The 20,618-nt window shown below is 38.9% G+C and overlaps 1 protein-coding gene across 1 annotated transcript in view; it reads left to right on the forward strand.

Annotated features, from left to right (window-relative positions):
• The window catches only part of LOC109912514 (receptor-type tyrosine-protein phosphatase gamma-like), a 767,972-nt gene that overhangs the window by 613,906 nt on the left and 133,448 nt on the right, over positions 1 to 20,618 (forward strand). Inside the window, exon 10 of the mRNA XM_048606500.1 lies at positions 16,797 to 16,905. Within this exon, the coding sequence (XP_048462457.1) occupies positions 16,797 to 16,905 (109 nt within the window). The remainder of the gene's footprint in view (positions 1 to 16,796; positions 16,906 to 20,618) is intronic.

Consider the following 20,618-nt stretch of genomic DNA (forward strand, 5'->3'; position numbering starts at 1 on the left):
CAATTTGGCACTATCCTTAACTTCCCTGGTTAACCATTGTTGGCTTATCCCCTTCCTGGAATCCTTCTTCCTTACTGGAATATGTTGTTGCTGTGCGTCATGGTCTATTTTCTTAAACATCTGCCAGCACCACTGCTCCCCACCCTTTCTTTCTACCCATCCCTAGCTCCACAACACATCCTTGTGCCTTTTTCCTTTCAGCCACACAAGAGGTCCAATCAGCCTGGGCAATGGTGGGATATCGACGAGAAAAGTTATGATGAAGACAGCAGATCAGATACTGCCACAAAGCATATCTTAGAGGAAAGGTTAGATGCAGGATTTGCATATGCCGAAAGAACATGAGGGCTGATGGCAGGAATGAGGAACTGGACAGTGCAGGTTCCAGCTCAACACATGACAAGGTCACACATAGATGCACTGTAGAGGACTCAGATGAGCGCATCACTGGAGAAACCAGGTGAAAAACTCTGATGGATATGCACAACAAAATGGTTGGTACATTGGGAAGCCTGCCAGAAAGCTTGCATTCAATGTCAAGGACTACATATTAGTCCAATATCAACAGGTCATAGAGCTGTGCTCCAACTTTTACAAGATGAAAACACAGGAAAACTCCATTCATACATTTGCAGAGCAATGATGATGTAATTTCTCATGGCTAATATTGCAGCTCTCATTACAGGACGAGCAGAGCCACCCAGTGTGTGAGTACTATAGTGAAAGCTCATACCGTCAGTAACCACTGTCAGCTTGTTGATATGTGGCCTCAGACCATTGCTATTATGGTTGCAGATTAGAATATTCAAAGGAGCCTTATAGGGAGTCACAGTTTTCCAGAAATCTGCTTCTTAACAGATGACGTTGGGTAAGTGGCAGTGAGTGCTTGGGGCACCAAACTTCTGTCCTCAGACAGGAAGAAAGCACTTCTTCTCCATCCAGACTGCTGCCTCCCAAGCTAAAGGAGGGTAGTCCACAACTGGACCTTCTAGGCCTGCTCTGTTACATTTTGTGTGGGACCATGGCTCTCAAAGCATGCATGCTGTGCATGTGTGAGGATTGTAGATCAAGCCTCCAGCCATGTTAACATATGAACTTGCAAACTGAAAGGCCAACTAGAATCTACAGCAACTAGGGATGCGCAATAAATGCTGGCCAGCCAGAGATGCCCGCATTCCACAAATGAATAAAAAAATGAAGCAGATGTAGACCACTTGGCCCCTTGAGCCTTCTACAACATCAAATAAAATCATGATTGCTCTGATCTGATTGCTTCACATTCCTGGTAATCTTTCACCTCCTTGCTTTTCACAGATCCATCTGTTTCTGCCTTAAGCTTATTCAAACACTCTGCTTCCGTTCGTGTTTTAAGGAAGAGAGGTTACAAAGTCACACAATCTGCTGAGAGAAAAAAAAATCTCCTTATTTCTGTATTAAATGGGTGACCTATTATTTTCTGGATTCTCCCACAAGAGGAAATATTCTTTCCATATCCACCCTCCGGATCTGATGTGTCTCAATCAAGTTGCGCCTTATCATCCTAAGCTCCAGCAGATGAAAGCCTAGCCTTTCCTCAGAATACAAGCTACCCATTTCAGGTCTGAGTCTTGTAAGCCTTCTTTGAACTGTTTCTAACATATTTACATCCTTCCGTAAATAAGGAGACCATTGTTGTACACTGTATTTACTCCAGATGTGATCTCACTAATGTACCTTATAATTATAGGATAACCTCTTCACTTTTGTATTCATTTGTTGGCCACCTGTCATTGAATAAAAGAGCCTCAGGAGCCTCCTTTATTGAACAGTGTAAAATGGTGCAATTATCTCCATTTCCAGCCTGATGGGTAAAAATTCACTACCACAGTCACCTTTACAGATACTGGCAATGTGGTCCTTGTCCTGCTCTACAGTTACAGTCATGACTGAAGTGTAGATGTGTCATAAATTGGTCATTGTTGACGTTAAGGTAGAAGAATTGGTCCTTGAAGACAATGGGTACATATGGTCTCCTTGATGCCTTCTCCCTCTCATCCCCCCTACCAGGTTCCTTGCACCAGCTTAACCAGTCTCTGTTCATTCCCCAGCAAGGGGAATAGCTACTAATATATCCAGGTCTTTGAACAAATGGTTTACATGAAGGCTGAAAGTCTGCAAAAGGTGTGTCAGCGCCTGCCACTTCATTTGATGTAAATTTACAATTTGAGATAACTATTGAATGGTAGAAGCACTGGTAGAATTGTAGCTATAACCTGAAGAAATCAACTAATAACTAACCTACAAATAGTTGGTGAACTCTTTAGCCCTTCAGATAGGCAAGGTGAATATGTGTTCAGATGCTGAAAATCAAGAGAGGCCATTAACTAGGTTGTGGATTTATTTCAAACAAGGTATTTTACCTGATGCAGCAATGTATATATTACCTCACACAATACGAGCAACTAGGCATGGATAAATTGGTGTTGAGGAATCCAACACATTTATAACAACTCACTATTATGCATAAACATTAGATTACAACACAGCAGAACATACTTCCTCTTGCATTTCATAATACCCTCCCCCTGGAGTAAGATGGAGCATGGAACAATTATACTCTCAGGTCATAGTGATGGTACCTTGAACACAGGCATACTGACTGTGAGACATAACATAATAAGCTGGACAAAGGAACAAAAACAGAAGTTGCTGGAAAAGCTCAGCAGGTCTGGCACCATCTGTGAATCAAAAATCAGAGTTAACATTTCAGTTCCAGTGACCCTGAGTTCTGAGGAAGAATCACTGGACCCGAAATGTTAACTCTGATTTTTTTCTTCACAGATGCTGTCAAACCTGCTGAGCTTTTCCAGCAACTTCTGTTTTTGTTCCCGATTTACAGCATCCGCAGTTCTTTTGGTTTTTACATAGTAAGCTGGACTGTTGAACTCTACAATATTACCAATTACCGGTTTTGCAAACTGATTGACATCATGTTCTGCTAACTGTGTTATTCCGGTGTAAGTTCACTGTGCATATGCTAATAGCATTACCAAGACATCCTCCAGTGAGACCTGACTCACAAGTGTGTGTGCATGTTATAGAATCAACTTTGGAGATCTAGGGGCAGTTATAGCATCCAAATAATAGCTGCTAATGAGCCAATTTCTCACTCAGAAAGTCTATTGCAATAGTGGCACATAAGCAAAGCAAGACACAATCACTGGCTTTAAAAATGCAGATGGCATATATGATTTTGGGCCAAATTTCCTGTCAGGATAACAGTGAAGCACATGGTACTAGTTGTTATTTACATGCAGTGTGATCCAACAACTTCAGCCAAGGAGCAGATGGACAATTAAACGTCGGTGTCCAATAGTCGCTACCTTAGTTGCTCTGCTCCACCGTGACTTAGCAAAAAAACAATGTTTTGATGTCTGTCTCACCATTGGTCATGAAGTTGCTGTAGTTATTTTTAATCAGCCTGTTGTGCTACATCTCTGGATCTGATGGGACTTGAACCCTGACCTTCTTGTGCAGAGATAAGGATATCACCACTGCACCAGAAGGCCCTTAAACAATGGTGTCCAACATGGGGCTTGACTGGTGTTGCTGTATTTGCATAGTAAATACAAACTAAACCAGCCACAGATATTTAGGCCTAGTAAGTTGACAAGCACCTTTTTAACTGCATTCTAAGTATTAATTACTTATTACCAGAGCTACCATTTCTAGCACTGAAAATTAACTATTCTAAGTGGAGCCTGTTGTGTTGCAATACTGGTGTCCCTACTTTTGGGCTACAAGGTCTGTGTTTAAATCAGGCAACTGTCTATGTGGAGTTTGCACATTCTCCCCATGTCTCTGTGGGTTTCTTCCGGGTGCTTCGGTTTCCTCCCACAGTCCAAAGATATGCAGATTAGGTGCTAAATTGCCCACAGTGTCCAGGGATGTGCAAGTTAGGTGGATTAGCTATGGTAAATGCAGGGTCACAGGGATAGGGTAGGGAAGTGGGTCTAGGTAGGATGCTCTTTGGAGGGTCAGTGTAGACTTGATGGGCCAAATGGCCTGCTTCCACATTGTAAGGATTCTATGAATTTAAAAATACAGAATCTCACTCCTCCAGAATTTGTATTTTAGGGCAATTATAAAAACGTCACATTTTAAATTCATTATCTCATATTTTCTCAACACAGTTTATTATTACCTACCTTTATCGTTCTGTAACTAATTATTCTTTGAATTCACCACTCTTAACTATTCTAAGGCCGTACTGGTTTGTTTCTGAATCCTTCAACTGACTGGTTAAGGAGATAGTTTGTCGCTTAACCTGCTCACTTAGGTCCCAGATGCTCTGTTTGTATGCGCTGCACCCAATGTGGCCTACTCTACATTGGAGAAACCAAACTGGGTGACCGCTTTGCAGAACACCTCTGGTCCATGCGCATAGCCAGTCACTTTATTACAGCATCCCTGGTCGCATGCCCACTTGTCTGTCCTCTGCATGCAGCAGTGCTCCAGTGAGTTACAATACAAACTGGAGGAACAATATCTCGTCTTCAGAGTAGGCTCAGAGTAGGCACTTTACAACCTTCTGCATTTAATATTGAGTTCAACACCTTCAAATTGTGAACCTACTCCCATTCCTTTACTTGTTACATTCTCTGTTACTGTGTCCTCTCTCCCGTCCCCCCACCCCAGTGGAACTCTGTGTTCTTTCCAGTCTGGCAGTTAGACACACTATTGTTCTGCCATTCTCCCAATCCGATCATTTAATCTGAACTATCAACATCCTTTCTCCCCCGGCACTCTACCATCCCCACCCCACCCCACCCACCTCCAACTATTGCATAAATACTGCCCTCTCCACATTTCACATCAGCTCTGATGAAGAGTCATCTAGACACAAAACATTAGCTTGCTTTCTGTCCATAGATGCTGCCTGACCCCCTGTGATCTCCAGCATTTTTTTGTTGTTTTCAGTACAGATTCCATCATCTGCAGTAATTTGCTCCTGCCCTGTTTCCTTTGTTGTGCCTTTTATCAGCTTTTATTTTCAGCAACCCATGCTTAAGTTGAATGGTCTAGGACAAAGTCTAACTGCTAGCAGATGTTGTCAAATGCCCTGTTCGAGCAAATTTTGGTCTGAGAATGATAATAATTCCATTAACTTTCTCTAAATCTGTTCAAGTAGTATTGTGTAACTTCATGCTTCACAACTTGCCATTGCCCTTCTCACGAGATTCTTGCCTGATCAAATTTTCTGCCTCATTTTAATTTCACATGTCCTTTTCATTACATTTGTGGTTGATCAGATTGCAGTCATGCAAAGGTTCCTTTATTTTTGTCCACTTAATATTTTTGCTGGCGTTTTAGGCATGAGTGTAAGCATTATCTGTATTTCCTCTCAGTGTAAAGTCAGGCAATGACTGTGAAAGAGGTCTTGGAGGAGGCAAAATGCTAATCCAACTGCCAAGTTGCTCCTGCTAATTTTTCATTCATTTCATTTTTACAAAACAAATCAACTTATATCAAATTGCATTTAAGTCTCTCCTGAAATAAACAGCAGAAAAAGACTTCCATTTCATTGTGAAATGTTGGCTGGTGGTGTAATAGTGCGAGTGGAAATTTTTGGAGCATAAAGCCCATGGATTCTCCTCTTCAGGTTAAATGGGGCAGAATAGGATGATCAGTATGGGGAGGGGGGGTGGTGGTGTGGTGGAGGAGTAGAGAGAGGAGGTAAAAAAGGATAGGAATGTGGGAGAGGGCAAGTCAGAAAACAGGCCATGAGAGGAGGATGCCCCAGACAGAACATCCACTCGCTCCCAACCCTAACTTTCATGTGAATTTTGCCAAGGTTAGCTCAAAGTGTGCCTTACCAGAAGTGACCCAAGGCCAGTGTTAAATTAATCTCGGCTCTAGTCACCACCCCCTTCCCTGGTGATCATGATTAGGGCTTATTATTTTATTCTCCCGAGTTCTGCTTCTTATCCAAAGAGGCAAAAATTGGCTTTCTTATTAAGCTGTGGTGCTTGGCATTTTTAATGGTCATTTCTATTAATCACTCATTCAAATTATCAATATATTTCTTTTGAATTGTTTATAATGTTCATGTTTGAGTGTTGTGGCAGTGCTTATCTTTCTGAAATAAAAGAAAGAACTGTGGATCCTGAAAATCTGAAACAAAAACAAAAATTGCTGTAGTAACTCAGTAGGCCTGGCAGCATCTGTGAGGAGAAAGCAGCATTAATGTTTCAAGTCTAGTGACGCTTCATCAGAACTGATAGCAGCTGGGAAAATGTAGCATATATTGGTGAAGACAGGGTTGGGGGCTGTGCTGTTGGGGGTGGTTTTGGGGAGGGGTCAGGTGAAGAGGTAACCAGATATTTGGAGACGGAGTCCAGTGAGAGGGAGATATGAAAGGGATAGGTATGCAAGGTGACTATTGATAGTAAACTAGGATAGAAAAGAAACTGAGTAAGTGATAATGAGGGCTAAGAATAGGAGAGAATGGGTAGGCTGCACTAAAAGCAGTCCATTTAATGTGCCTCAGGGTGTCCCAAGTTGCATTACTATGAACAAGCTTCTTTTGAAGTGCATTGTTGCAATGTGTTAACTCCTTTCTCATTGTATCATGGAACATAAAGTCCTTTATTTTTAATTTTGCTGAATATTTATATTGATTTGATAGATTAGGGTAATAATTGCTGCAGAAATATCATTTTTCTCAGGATCAAAACATAATCAGGAAGGGAAGATAGATTTTTCCTCATCTCGTTGCAAAATAATATGTTTTCCAACCCATTTTCGTGGGAATAATGAAATAAGTAGGAAATTAGCAGTTAAATTTACTTAGGCTTATTAAGAGCTTGCACAAACTCTCAAGGGTGCATGAATAATGGTGTTACGGAATTATTCTAACTTGTGGTTGGAAATATGAGCTAGTAGTCAATTTAGCAATCATGAACAGACTTGCCGTTGTCCTGGAATACTTGCCATCATCTTCTGCCAGTTTTTACAACTGTCTTCCACTGACAGTCTTCATTCACAGTCCCATGTTCTCCGTTTTGATTTTGTATGTGACCTTTCCCCCAAGTGAAAACATTAGTTAAATCAAAATTCCGTTGAATAGAGATAGTAGGAACTGCAGGTGCTGGAGAATCTGAGATGACAAGGTGTAGAGCTGGATGAACACAGCACCAGAGGAGCAGGAAAGCTGACGTTTCGAGCCTAGCCCTTCTTCAGAAATGGGGGAGGGGAAGGGGATTCTGAAATAAATAGGGAGAGAGGGGGAGGCGGATAGAAGATGGATAAAGGAGAAAATAGGTAGAGAGGAGACAGACAGGTCAAAAAGGCAGGGATGGAGCCAGTAAAGGTGAGTGTAGGTGGGGAGTTAGGGAGGAGATAGGTCAATCCAGGGAGGACGGACAGGTCAAGGGGGCGGGATGAGGCTAGTAGGTAGGAGATGAGGGTGGGGCTTGAGGTGGGAGGAGGCGATAGGTGGGAGGAAGGACAGATGAGGGAGGTGGGGATAAGCTGAGCTGGTTTTGGGATGCAGTTCAGGGCGGGGAGATTTTGAAGCTTGTGAAGTCCACATTGATACCATTGGGTTGCAGGGTTCCCAATCGAAATTTGAGGTGCTGTTCCTGCAACCTTCGGGTGGCATCGTTGTGGCACTGCAAGAGGCCAAGGATGGACATGTCGTCTGAGGAATGGGAGGGGGAGTTGAAATGGTTCGCGACTGGGAGGTGCAGTTGTTTGTTGCGAACCGAGCGTAGGTGTTCCGCAAAGCGGTCCCCAAATAGAGTATTTTTTTTTAATGAGCACAAATGTTTGGGAGAAGCACATCAAAGAATTTAAAGATCAGCTAAATTTACAGAATAATTCATCAAGTTGCTTTTAAGAAATTAAATGCAAAATGAGTTGCACAAAGGAAACCGATTTTGTTATTTGGTATTGTAGAGGTATATATTGTCATAAGGTAAAAGAGGAACAAACAATTCATATTTTGGTGTGATTGGCTTGAGAACAATTCCTTTCGCTTCGAATAGCTTAAATTCTTTTCACTGGTTCTGCAGTTTAGCACACCAGTAAACTGATTTGGTAAAGGAGTTGTAGGACATGGTTTCTGTTCGAAGATTTCTGTCTTAATAAGTTCTTGATGTCAGTTGAAGAAGTGAGAATTTCTAAGTCATTACTTGCGTGAAGTAGACATAAGTATAAATTAATCTGCCCTTCTATCATTCACAATGATTCCAATTGGCCCAAAGTGATAATATAGATAAAGTAAGGTTTTCAAGGTAATTGCAAGATGTTACACATTGGAAGAAGAAAAATGAGAGACATACCTACTTAGTTGAAGTATTGAATTAGCTGGAGAAAAAGCTGAATCAGGGGTGATAGTTGACACAGCACTTAGTATGAGACAATGATCCTTAATGACTTCTTAGTCGTATTTATTCTTCTGCACATAACGGTTGGCAAAATCGTCAGTCAATCAATAAATTATGTAGTTCCCTTTTGTCAAGAGTTCTAAATCACAATGTTGATTTGCATGGATTTTTACCACTCTTGATGCAGAGGTTAAACCTTCTGGTAAAAATAGAAATTGCAAGTGAAAATAATTATATCTAAACATTATAGAATGAAACCCGGGGGAGAAAAAGCATTCCTCCCAGTGTGCTAAATGTGGTCACTGCTGCTACTTAGTTTTTCTCTGAATAGGCCAGTTTTGAGTTCACGCCTCACTGCAGAGATTTGGGACTAGATTTTCAGCACAGGGTCAGAATCTGACACCCAGATAAATCCAGGTCCCCACACTGTGGCCAAGCTGCATCACTATTGTGATGAGATAGTAGGAACTGCCAAAGCTGGAGAATCTGAGATAACAAGGTGTAGAGCTGGATGAACACAGCAGGCCAAGCAGCATCAGAGGAGTTGGAAACCCGAAACGTCAGCTTTCCTGCTCCTCTGATGGTGCTTGGCCTGCTATGTTCATCCAGTTCTACACCTTGTTATCCCACTACTGTGATGCTATTTTTAAATTCAAATATCATAATTGGTCAGGAAGTGAGCTTGGTGCTCAATTATGAATGCTGAGTGCCTTAGGGCAAAAGGAGCTGCTTTCCTGGTGCAAGTGGAAAAGACAGTTTGGGGCTGCTATTGCCTTGTTGATTAGAACAGGAAGTTAACTAGCAAGTTTGTGCTAGACCCAGTACAGGTTGGCTTATCCTACTATCATCTTTAAAGCGTGAAAATAACATCACAAATGTCCCTGCAATGAATTTGACAGCTGTGTACTATTATGCACCTGACTATTCAGGTTTTCTAAACCAAAGATTGAAAATCATGTTCCTGATGACATAAGCCCCTTACAGGAGGTTAAAGATCCAGGAATGGGTGGCGAACTGGTTGCCTGTTCTCTCCTCCATCCCCACCAACCTGCTGAAAACTCAAAATTGTACTGCAGACATCAGAATTCTGAGTCAACCTTGTGAAAGAAACAAAGGTTTCAAAATATATATCTTTTGAGACAAACCCCAGTTGAAAAGGGAAATCAAGTGAAACTTAGTTGAATAAACAGCAGATAATCTATTTGCTAGGCCTGTGTCTGTTCTATTGTGGTGATGTTGAGTTTGTACTTTTAAATAAAACAGTTTCGACAGCATTTCAAATCTAATTAGTTTGAATGTGATAAAATTGCTGCTTGCCAATCAATAAATTGCATTTTGTTAAGCACAAACCTCGAGTAACAGGCAGAAATATTCCTATGTTGAGCTTGCTTGAAGGTTCTTTTAACTAAAGCTGTACTTGACTGACATTTAAGATTTGAACATCCTGCCATTTTTATAATAAAGAATACAAAAAGTGTAGCCTAAGAAGGGGACACCTGATCCAGACTGAGGAGAAATTCACAGACTGAAATAGGTTAACTATGTTGATAACTGAGGGTTGAGGCATGAAGATATATAAGCTTGTATCTCATAAACCTTGAAGATCTGCACTGTCCCATAATAAAGATGTCTACACCACATGCTTGTGGTGAAAGATGAAACAGATCCTTTTCTTAATAGTTTGTTTATTTTCAGAATGCAGCATTACAAATGTTTGCCTATTTTCCACGTACCAGTGGAGTGTCCCTGCTGTCCCTTTTTGTACATAGTTTCTAATCAACCTGTTCAGAGATATTATTAAATACCTCTGAAGCAGTTGGGATTTGAACCCAGGCCTACTGGCTCAGAAGTAAGGACACTACCACAGTGCCGCAACAAGCCTACTGTCCTACTTTATAATTCAATTAATCAAATTAGCAAGTTGACTAGTTGTTAGCTTCTTAAGTTATCTTCCTTATTTATATTTTTGTTTTGAGTAAACATTATAAATTAACAAATTAAACAAATTAGCTAATGGGAGCCCCTTAAAGGGGTGCTGTGACCAAAATCCAATCGTTAAAGAAAATCCAATACATTTAAATTAAAGGTTGAGTTGTGGGAGAGTTGATGCACTCCAGTGTCCACAGTACCTAACTTTAAGAGAAGACCTCATGAGTGTCATTGGACACTGGGCAGGTCTGATAATTTCCTGTATAGCCTGCTGCCTGGACTTATTAATGGCCATCTTGGCCAAGACCAGGAGCAGACCTAAGAGCGTCCTCTGACTTGCCAGCATCCCCCTCTGTGTCAGGTTTCCAAAGGTTTGGAGTGGAGGACTGAAGTGCAACCAAAGATTGAGAAACAGCCTCCTTCAGATAATGAAAAGCAAGCTGCAGTCTGGTGCAAGCCATGTATATGTTGAATACGGACTCCACATGTCTGCAAAAATATATGTGGGAGTCCATGAAATGTGGTCAAGATACTTAGTCAGTCAATACATTCCACATTTTTATCCTTAATTTTAAAATGTATTTCACACCTTGAAGGCAGGTAATCTAAAAGAAATGGAGAGGCAGGTTATCAGAAATTTAGATTGTTTTTGCAGGGTTATAATTTTTTCATCGATGGTTTTTAAAAAAAAAATCACGCGTGTGGTGCGAGTATTGCTGAAGATGAAAGAGATTGTGGTTTTGGAAGGTGTTGTTGAAGGCACTTTTGGCATGTGCTGCAGTGCATCTGTTTGATAATACATACTGCTACCACAGTGTACTAGTAATAGAGGGAGTGATTCATGCAGACTCCTTTCTTGGATGGTGTTGTAACTTTTGAGTGTGGCGACAGTTGCATTATCCAAGCAAGTGAAGAGTATTACATCATAATTCTGATTTACGCCTTTTAGATTGTGGACAGTCTTAAGAGATTCAGGAGCTATGTTGCTCACTGTAGAATTCCCATTTGCTATTCTACTGTTGTAGCTTCAGAGGTTATATGACTGGTCCAGCTAAGTTCTTGGTAATCCCCTAGGATGTTAATGATGGCTGGTAAAGTGATGCAAATGTAAGTGTTGAATGCCAATGGGAGATAGTTAGATTCTCTCTTCATGAAGATGATTACTGCCAGACAATTGTGTGGTACAAATGTTCCTTGCCATTCTTGGCCCAAGCCTGAATGTTGCTCAAGCCTCTGTGCATGCAAGTGTAATCAACTTCAGTACTGAAAAATAGCCCAATTAAATGAGAATGAAAGCATAAAATAACAATATATCTTGAAATCTTTAAAATTAGAGAAATTAGAATTATTCAAAATCCACATGAACATAAATTTTAAAATTTAACTCTTTCTGAAATTTCCTAGAATAATCAATTAAAGTTAGACAGGAAAAATACAAAGTGGCTATCAAGACATGTTCACCGATCAAAGCATTATAGATGCTATCTTACATGAAAGAAATGGAGATGGTAAGGCAATGACTGCCTAAGACTCAAATTCCCATTGCTGTCAATGGAAAACATCAAGTTTCAGAGGTTGATGGATGCTATAATCAAACAATCTTTTAGATACAAAGTGCTTGGGAATAAAGATCACATTAAATAAGGAAATCTAGGAGAACTGTGAGCAGTTGAAGTGTAAACCATAAACTGCTTCCATGTAGATTGCACAAGTTTTGGAACTTTAAAAAAATTAGATACCCAAGTATCAAAATCTGTTACATTTCAATGTAACAAAACTGCAGTATTCAAACAGCAGGAAGCAACATTTTCTTCATTAATCTTAATAAGTTCAGGAAACAGTCTCAGTTCTTCCTGCAGCTTTATTTCTTTGTCTTGTATGTGAGAATTTATTAATGTTAATAACTCATTTTAGTTGAATGCCTAGATTCATTTTTAGTTTTAATTTAAAGATTGTCCATATTTTTTAAAAAGCTTCACTAATGCAAAGTTTCATTGTCCTTTTCCTCAGGTGCTATCCTGTAGCCTGTTGTATTGTATAACAGAATCTGATTTCATCTATTCGTTATAGTTGAAAGCTTCTTTTGTTCATTTCTATTTCTGTTTTCAATTTCTTCAAAAATATTGTTATCTGTGTTGCATTTTATGAAATCTTGCAAAAATCAATCAAAATGTAGTCTAGGCCATGATGCATTGCCAAGTTGTCCATTGTCATAACTGGCTATTCTTCAGCAGATACTTATCTAAATTAACTTGAGAACCAGCAGAATATATCACATGAGAAGATGGTGGCAGAAAGAACGCTATCCTGTAACTTTTGATTATTTAACCTGGAAGAAAGTTGATGAATTGATGTACATGGAGTAACCACTAATATTGAAATATTCTGAATCCATGTGAAAAAATGATTTAATTCAGACTTATCGTATATTTCACTTTTACTGGAGTAAAACTTCCAGACATTTGAGAATTAAGTAAGATTTTGCCATTATAGCACAAGCAAGCAATTTAACAAAGAGAAATGAAACAAAGTTTTTTTTCTCTCTCTGGAGTGTAGTAAGATGTTCAAGTAGTAAATCTGTGAAAACTGAGGAGAGTAAAGGTGAAAACTGCACCTCTCACCATAATCTTCCAATCCTCCTTAGATACATGAGTTGTGCTCAAGGACTGATGAACTGTAAATACTACATACTTGTTTAAAAAAGAGATGCACGGATAGCTTAATCTCAATGATGGAAAAATTTTTGAAGTGATAATTCAGGATAAAATTAACAGTCATTTGGACAAATGCAGATTTTTTAAAAAAATGTCAGCATGAATTTATTAAGGGCAAATTGTGTTTAACTTTTCCACTTGAATATTTTTTGATGAAGTAATACGGAGAATTTATGAGGGTGTTGCAGTTGATGTGCATTGTTCAACTCATATTTGTTAGGAGTTCTAAATAACATACCTGTTAGTGAAGTTAGAGTTCATGGAATGAAAGGGTCAGTAACCACATGTATTTGCATGTCGTTGGCTGAGTGACAGGAAATAAAGGTTTGTCGTGAATAAATTCAAAACAAAGTGCTGAAGAAATTAAGTCAGTCTGACAGCATTTGTGGAAGGTGAAACAAAGTTAACGATTTGAATTCAATATTACTTTCATCAAAACTGAAGGGGCTTGAAAATTATAGTTTTTATGCTATTCACAAAGGGGGAGGTAAAGGTAAAGTTGCCATAGTCCTACCAGACCGTAGAACCACTCTTTCAGGAGGGAGATGACTGGTGGTGGCTTAACCTGAGGGTCACCATGCCTCAGGTCAGAGGAAAAGTTGAGAAGGAGATTCCTTCATTGTAACCTCAGCCAGCGCGGGAATTGAGCCTGCACTGTTGGTGTCATTTTTCATCATAAATAACCATCCAGCCAACTGAGTTAACCAATCCCTGCGAAGGGGAGGAAGAGTAAATGAGACAGATGGTGAAACTGTCCAAAGGACCAGAGTGGAGACAAAGGGAGTGCTAACAATAGTAAAAGAGAGACACTGGTGGAAAATAGCTGCTAAAAGCAGGTGTGAATAGTCAAAAATAGGTTGGCTTTGCTGAGAGCAAACCCATGGAAACAAGATAGTGAGGGGACGGAGAAGGGGATGTAATTGAAATGGAGAAAAGTGTTCATGCTTTGAAGTTATGGAATTCAATCTTGAGTCCTGAAGGCTGTAATGTCTAAATGGAAAAATGGAAAATCAGCTTGGAAAACTGCAGCATGCCAATGGCAGAATTGTTAACATGGTAGCAAGAAGATGCATTGAAATAGTAAGTGACTGGAAGGGCAGGGTCATTATTATAGACAGATTGGAGGTGTTCTGCAAAGCAGCCACCCAGTCTGCTTTTGGTCTTGCCAGTGTTGAGGATACCATATTGTGATTACAATAGATTAGTCACAGAGTTACAGAGGTCCATTGCATAGAAAAAGGCCCATCAGCCTATTGAGTCTGCACCAGTCAAAAACAAGCAGCCAACTGTTCTAATCCCATTTTCCAGCACTTGGCCTATAGTCTTGTATGCCTTGGCATTGCAAGTGCACATCTAAATTCGTCATAAATGTTCGGAGGGTTTTTGTCTCTACCACCCTTACAGGCAGTGAGTTCTAGATTCTCCCCAACCTCTGGGTGAAAAAATGTTTTCTCACATTCCCTCTAAAGCTCCAGCCCCTTTTCTTAAATCTGTGCCGTCAGGTTATTGATTCCTCCACCAAGGGACAAAGTTTATTACCATCAATGCTCCTCATAATGTTATACATCCTAATCATGTCCCCCTAATCTTCTCTACTCCAAGGAAATCAATGCCAGTCTATCCAACCTCTCTTCATAACTAAAACTCTCAAGCAACGTCCTGGTAAATCTCTTCCTCACCCTCTCCAACACAGTCACATCTCTCCTATAATGTGGATTACAGAACTGCACACAATACTCTACCTGTGGCGTAACCAACATTTTACACAGTTCCAGCATCACCTCCCTGCTGTTAAAGTCTATGCTTTGGCTAATAAAGGCAAACAAACCGTATACATTCTTGACAACAAGGTGCAGGGCTGGATGAACACAGCAGGCCAAGCAGCATCATAGGAGCAGATATACACTCTTAACCACTTTATCTACCCATTCCACTACATTAAGGGACTGGTGGACATGTACATCTAGGTCCCTCTGATTCTTGGTGCTTCCCAGGTTCCTTCCATTCATCGTGTATTCCCTTGCCTTGTTTGTCCTGCCCAAGCGCATCACCTCGCATTTAACTGGATTGAATTCCATTTGCCACTGATCACCCCATCTGGCCAGCCTATCTATACCCCACTGTAATTTTAGGCTATCCTCCTCATTATTTATCCACCCACCAATTTTTGTCTCATCCTCGAACTTACTAATCAACCCTCATACATTCAAGACTAAACCAACTTCTGGAAGCAAAACTTACCAGTCAAATTTCCGACGAAAACAAAAACAAAGAACTGCGGATGCTGGAAATTGAAAACAAATAAAAAATTGCTGAAGAAACTCTGCAGGTCTGGCAGCATCTGTGGTGAGAAAGCAGAGTTGACATTTCAAGTCCAATGACACTGTTCTGAAGAAGGGTCACTGGACTAAAAACATTAACTCTGCTTTCTCTCCACAGACGTTGCCAACCTCCAGAATTCCTCTAGCAATTTCTGTTTTTGTTTCAAATTTCCAACAAACACTTGAGCAATTTTGTCAGTAGATTTCCATGTATCTTACAAATTCTCTGTTTTTGTTTGTTAGTTTCTTTATCTATTTTTATCTATTGCAAAGACTGGAAATGAAGGTAGTAGTTATCAAGTGACAGATATCACACTGATGGCTTGACAACCTTAAAGCCCAAAGTTACTGGCATGCCCAGTTAAGTTGGTGTTTGAGAATTCAGTACCAATCATTAACATTGGGACTTGCACAATGTTTGATGTACGTTATATGTTCAAGAACAAGATTGAATTTGTCAACTTGCCGCAACAATATTACTGCACTTCTGTGAAGTATTTTTTACCTGATTTTATTGATGTGATATAACAACTCTGGATCTGATGCTGATATTGTTTGGGCTGTTTCACATGTTTGAGCATATAGTCTCTGCTGCTAACAGCTGAGCAGAGGGGTTGTCATCAGCTGGTTTGCCAAACAGATGCCGCACTCCCGTTTAGAAGCTGCAGAGATCCTGTGGGGTAATGAGATTAAGAAAGAATGTTTTTTCCAGGATGGGGGGGCACAGGTGGTCCTTGAAAAGAACATGGATTTTTGTTGGAACCTCCCCAGAAGTCAATCAGATACAGCATGTTGAATAAACCCAGACATGCTGGAATACTGTTCATTTGGTAGAGAGCCATAACTGCCTTTAAACAGAAGCCATTGGCCATTGCATGCAACAAATATGGTCTTGTCACTACATTGAGTCAGAATTGCTACTAATATAACAATACAAAAGGCCTATATATTTTGCCTAAAAGCAGACTTTATTCGCTGTAAAATAAATTACACTGTAATTCTTCTTTTGTGCTTATTTATTTTATTGCAGCTTAATCACACTAATACACAGAAGATATTGATTTATCTGTTCATAAATTTAAATCTAGTCCTAGTGCCTGAGGGATAATGATTTTGTACCATACAGTATTAATATTTGGATCTTTAAATATCTCCTGAGCTCTGAGAATTAGAAATAGTTCAAACCTACTGGGGCAAGAATATTCTCTCTCTTTTGAATAAATAGGTGTTTGTTGATTCTTTTAATTATTTTTGTTAGTATGTTAAAACATTGTTTGATTTGAACTCCAGCTAATTAAGCTGGTGTACGTAGCTGACCATAGGTCACACTAAAAATAATTAGAAAAGTGCATGTTATTGTATGGAGAATTTAGTATTTTTAAGACCATTGAATTCTAACTGCTCCTACAATTTATTAACTGAACATGCAATATGCAATTTGCTCCTTTATATTCTTAACACAGGAAGCAATTATCAATCATGTCTCTCTGGATAAACTCTACCTGTTTCGTGTTCAAGCTGTGTGTCAGAATGATCTGCGAAGCGATTTTAGCCAGACAATGCTGTTTCAAGGTGAGTCAACATGAGAAAAATAATTCTAGTTTGAAACATTTATTCATGTTTTAACATGAATAAATGGTCTTCTAATTAAAAACATAATGTAAGTATAACTGCAAGTTCTTTACTGTGCTTCTGCCTCTCCCTTACCACTACTGATCATTGATACCCTGTTGTAAGATTTATTTCCCATATGTTGGCAAGATAGAACAAATCTGATCAATTTGTAAGTGTATAAACACTTTTAATTCCATGGATAACAGCATGTGGATTTAAGATTCAAGAACTGTTTGCAAAGCTGTGAAGAAATACTTTAAAAATTAGACATTCATAAACAATTTATTATTGCCTACTGTAAATAACACACCAAACATAATTATATTTTGATAATATAATTGTAAATTCAAATCAAAATGGAAAAACAATCTGCAGTTTACAATAAAACCTGACAATCTACAAATGTGTGGAAACAATATCAAAGCAGTGTTTTTGAAAGGAAATTAAACCAGTGGTAATGCAGTATTAAAACAGGAAGGAGAGACAGGAACCTGAAATAAAATTAGAAATACCTAACAGGGCCATCAGCCTTAAAAATGAATACTGTTTGGAGGAAAACTAAGTTTCACCTAAATTAATTTTTTGTTTTGATAAGTATTTGCAATATTTATATTTTTGATTGCACATGTTGGTAAATATAACAAGTGTGAATATCTACAGTGATACAATGTGGTGTTTGAATATTGGCATAAACCAAGAGCAAAGCTCAGGAGGTTTACAGTGTGTTCTGAACTCCAAGTATATTATTTTGACCTTCAAGCAGCACCCAGATGTTGTTTGCTTTTTATAATGCATACTATTTAGCACTGTGTATTTAATCCATTTTAGAACTGTTAGTGTTTGTGTCTTTATGGCTGTTCCGTATGTTGTCACTGAGAATGCTGTAAAGCACTGTGACCCAAAGCACCTGGTATCCAAAGTGTCAAAATCTGGGCTTGAGTTGAGAGAAGCATGTCAGGACCATGTGTAAGTCTTGAAGACACACTTGTTCTGAAATTTCCCAGAAAGTTTAAACTCTTGATGGACTGATTTCTGTTACTTGGAATCCTGAGCTCAGTGTCAGAGACATGGACCAGATTTTTAAAAAAATGAAATGCAGGATATAGTGGACTTTCCTGGATATTTGCCCAAGAAATATCACACTGCTCAATAACCAGGTCTAAATCCAAGATTAGCCTGTATAACTGAACTAAGTGCCATGTGACACTCCCAACTTCCACCAAACATCCCGCTAGCAGATCTAACTACAACCTCCTCTGTGTCCCAAGACCCCAACCTGACTAAGTCCCCTCCATCTAACTATTCCCCACCTCATGCTAGACAATCCCTGACCCAACACAAACCAATTGCCCCCTTCACCTGACAATCTCCCTCACCTGACCAACCACGCATATACTGAAACACTTGAAAGCTGTAAAAGTTTATCAGAATGCAGTAGCTAATTTTAGATAAAAGAGGCATAGCCTATCTTCACTCATCTCCTCCTCCACTCATTAGAATTCGATGAGAATGGTTAACTGACCTCTTGCTGCCTGGACCTGTGTCTTTCACTGGACTGTGGTCACAATGGGGCTACCTGATAGGAAAAGATAGTTTTGCTGAAAAATAAGAATCATCTCCTAATATTTTTGAAATAATTGTATTATACAAACTTGAATAGCCATTTTCAAAAATTTTCAGACAAATCAGTGAAATTGTTGGTTGATGAAACAGCAGTGGAAACTCTCATGACCTTAGATGTGTGGTTAAGTCTCCTTCTATATTCCTTAATTTACTGGAGTATAAGTGGCTCTGCTTCATCATCCATCCACAACCCAACCACATTCCCCACCCAACTGCATTTCTGTCTTGCTTTTCTTGCCCATAACTCATACTGACAGTTTTTATTCTTGTCAAATACAAGTTCAATAATGGAATAGTTGTATTATGGAGTGACAAAAATATAGTTATCTGTTCCTTGCAGATGTATTCTCCACTATGATAAAGCTGTGCTTTGAAACATATTGGGCTTCGTAAATAGCATATAAATGACATAGCTTCTATAACTAGATGGATGTGTGACAAAGGATGATGGACAAATGAAGTAAATCGAAATCAGATTCAAATTGATATATAGCAAACTGCTTTTATAAACTGAAACACAAAGCATAAAATTCAAAAGGTGATTTCAGTTAAGTGGAAGTAATTGTTCAGACTGAAATGATGCATGTGTAAAAATGTGTCTTTTTATGAGTATTATGCATTCAGAGATTGTAACATCTGCAAAAAGCATATGCGTTTAGTATTTAGAGTAAACATAGAATAAACCTTGAAATGGGTTCAATTTTTCTGCATCTAGTGTTGAGTAGTTCACCAGCATGTTCAATAACACTCACAAATGTGTGAGGATCTGTAACTCACTAAGGATATATTGGCCTAAAAACACAGTGAAGTATTTTTATGCAGAGGCAATATGAGGATTTTCGAGTTTTTTAAAATTTCAACTTTCAGTTAATAAATGACGAATAGAAAGCAACATTCGACAAACACTGCTTTTATTCCAAGTCTTCCATAAATTGTAGTTAAAAAAATGTTTATTTAGGAGCATAGGAGCAGAGTGGGCCATTTTGGCCAGAACCCTTGACTGTCTTCTCTATCAAAAATGTATCTAATTCAACTTTGAATAAATTTAAGGACTCAGCCTCCCTTACCTTCTGGGGAAGTGAATTCCATACTCAGACAACTCTTTGAGATAATTAAGAGGAACGGGGGATCTTTTATTCTTAAACTATGTCCCTAGCATTAGTCTCCCACACAAAAGGAAATATCCTCCAAGTATCTGCCCTATTAATGAGGCAAGAGTGTTGGCAGACTTACCTCCTTTAAAAGGGGCTCTGTCCGCCATATTTAAGTTGACATTTTGCCATTATTTTCTGTTTTACTGTTAATTTGCTAATTTTAACAAGGGCCCATCCATGCTTCAAGATTATATTCTTTGCGGCGTCTGCCATACTTTCCCCCCATACCTAAGAATATTCGTGAAAATAAACAATTTGTTAACTTTATTTGTAATATCGACATTGTCTGTTTTAATGAGGCCACTTTGTCTTTAACCACCTTCTTTTTCTTAATTACAGTCAGTTCTGAGATAACGCGTGTTTCTTCAACGCAAATCAGCTTTAACGCAATTGAAGAATTTAGACCACTATTTGTAGAAGGCGAACTTTCCTTGCCTGTATTGGCTATAATGTGATTCCGGACCCATTAATTTAAATAGCACGGCTAGTGCGTGATTTTCTTATAACACAAGATTGTACGAGAATGGAGTTATGGCTTTACATCAGAACGGGCTCTATACATTCTTTTATTGATTTTTATTTCCTTTGTAAGTTTATTTTCACATTCCCCTTTTGTAGCTGTTACAATCTGTTTTGTCATCTTATACTGTAATTAAGATTCATTCCATTTATGGATATTCTGTTTTATGTTGTCTCTTACCTCTTTAGTTGTTCATGATTATTTTGTTACAAGCAATGCTCTTGAGTCCTCAACATCCCTTCCCACTTTTGTTGTTATTTTACCAATTAACTAATTTCCCTAGTTTCTAGTTTCATTAATTTCCATGAACAGTAAAATTGGCCTTATCTAAATCTCAGATGTTAAATTTCTACAAAAGAAGAGTTTGTGTACGT

This window comes from Rhincodon typus, chromosome 16 (assembly GCF_021869965.1).
Source record: "Rhincodon typus isolate 14 chromosome 16, sRhiTyp1.1, whole genome shotgun sequence".
Classification (NCBI taxonomy): Eukaryota; Metazoa; Chordata; class Chondrichthyes; order Orectolobiformes; family Rhincodontidae; genus Rhincodon; species Rhincodon typus.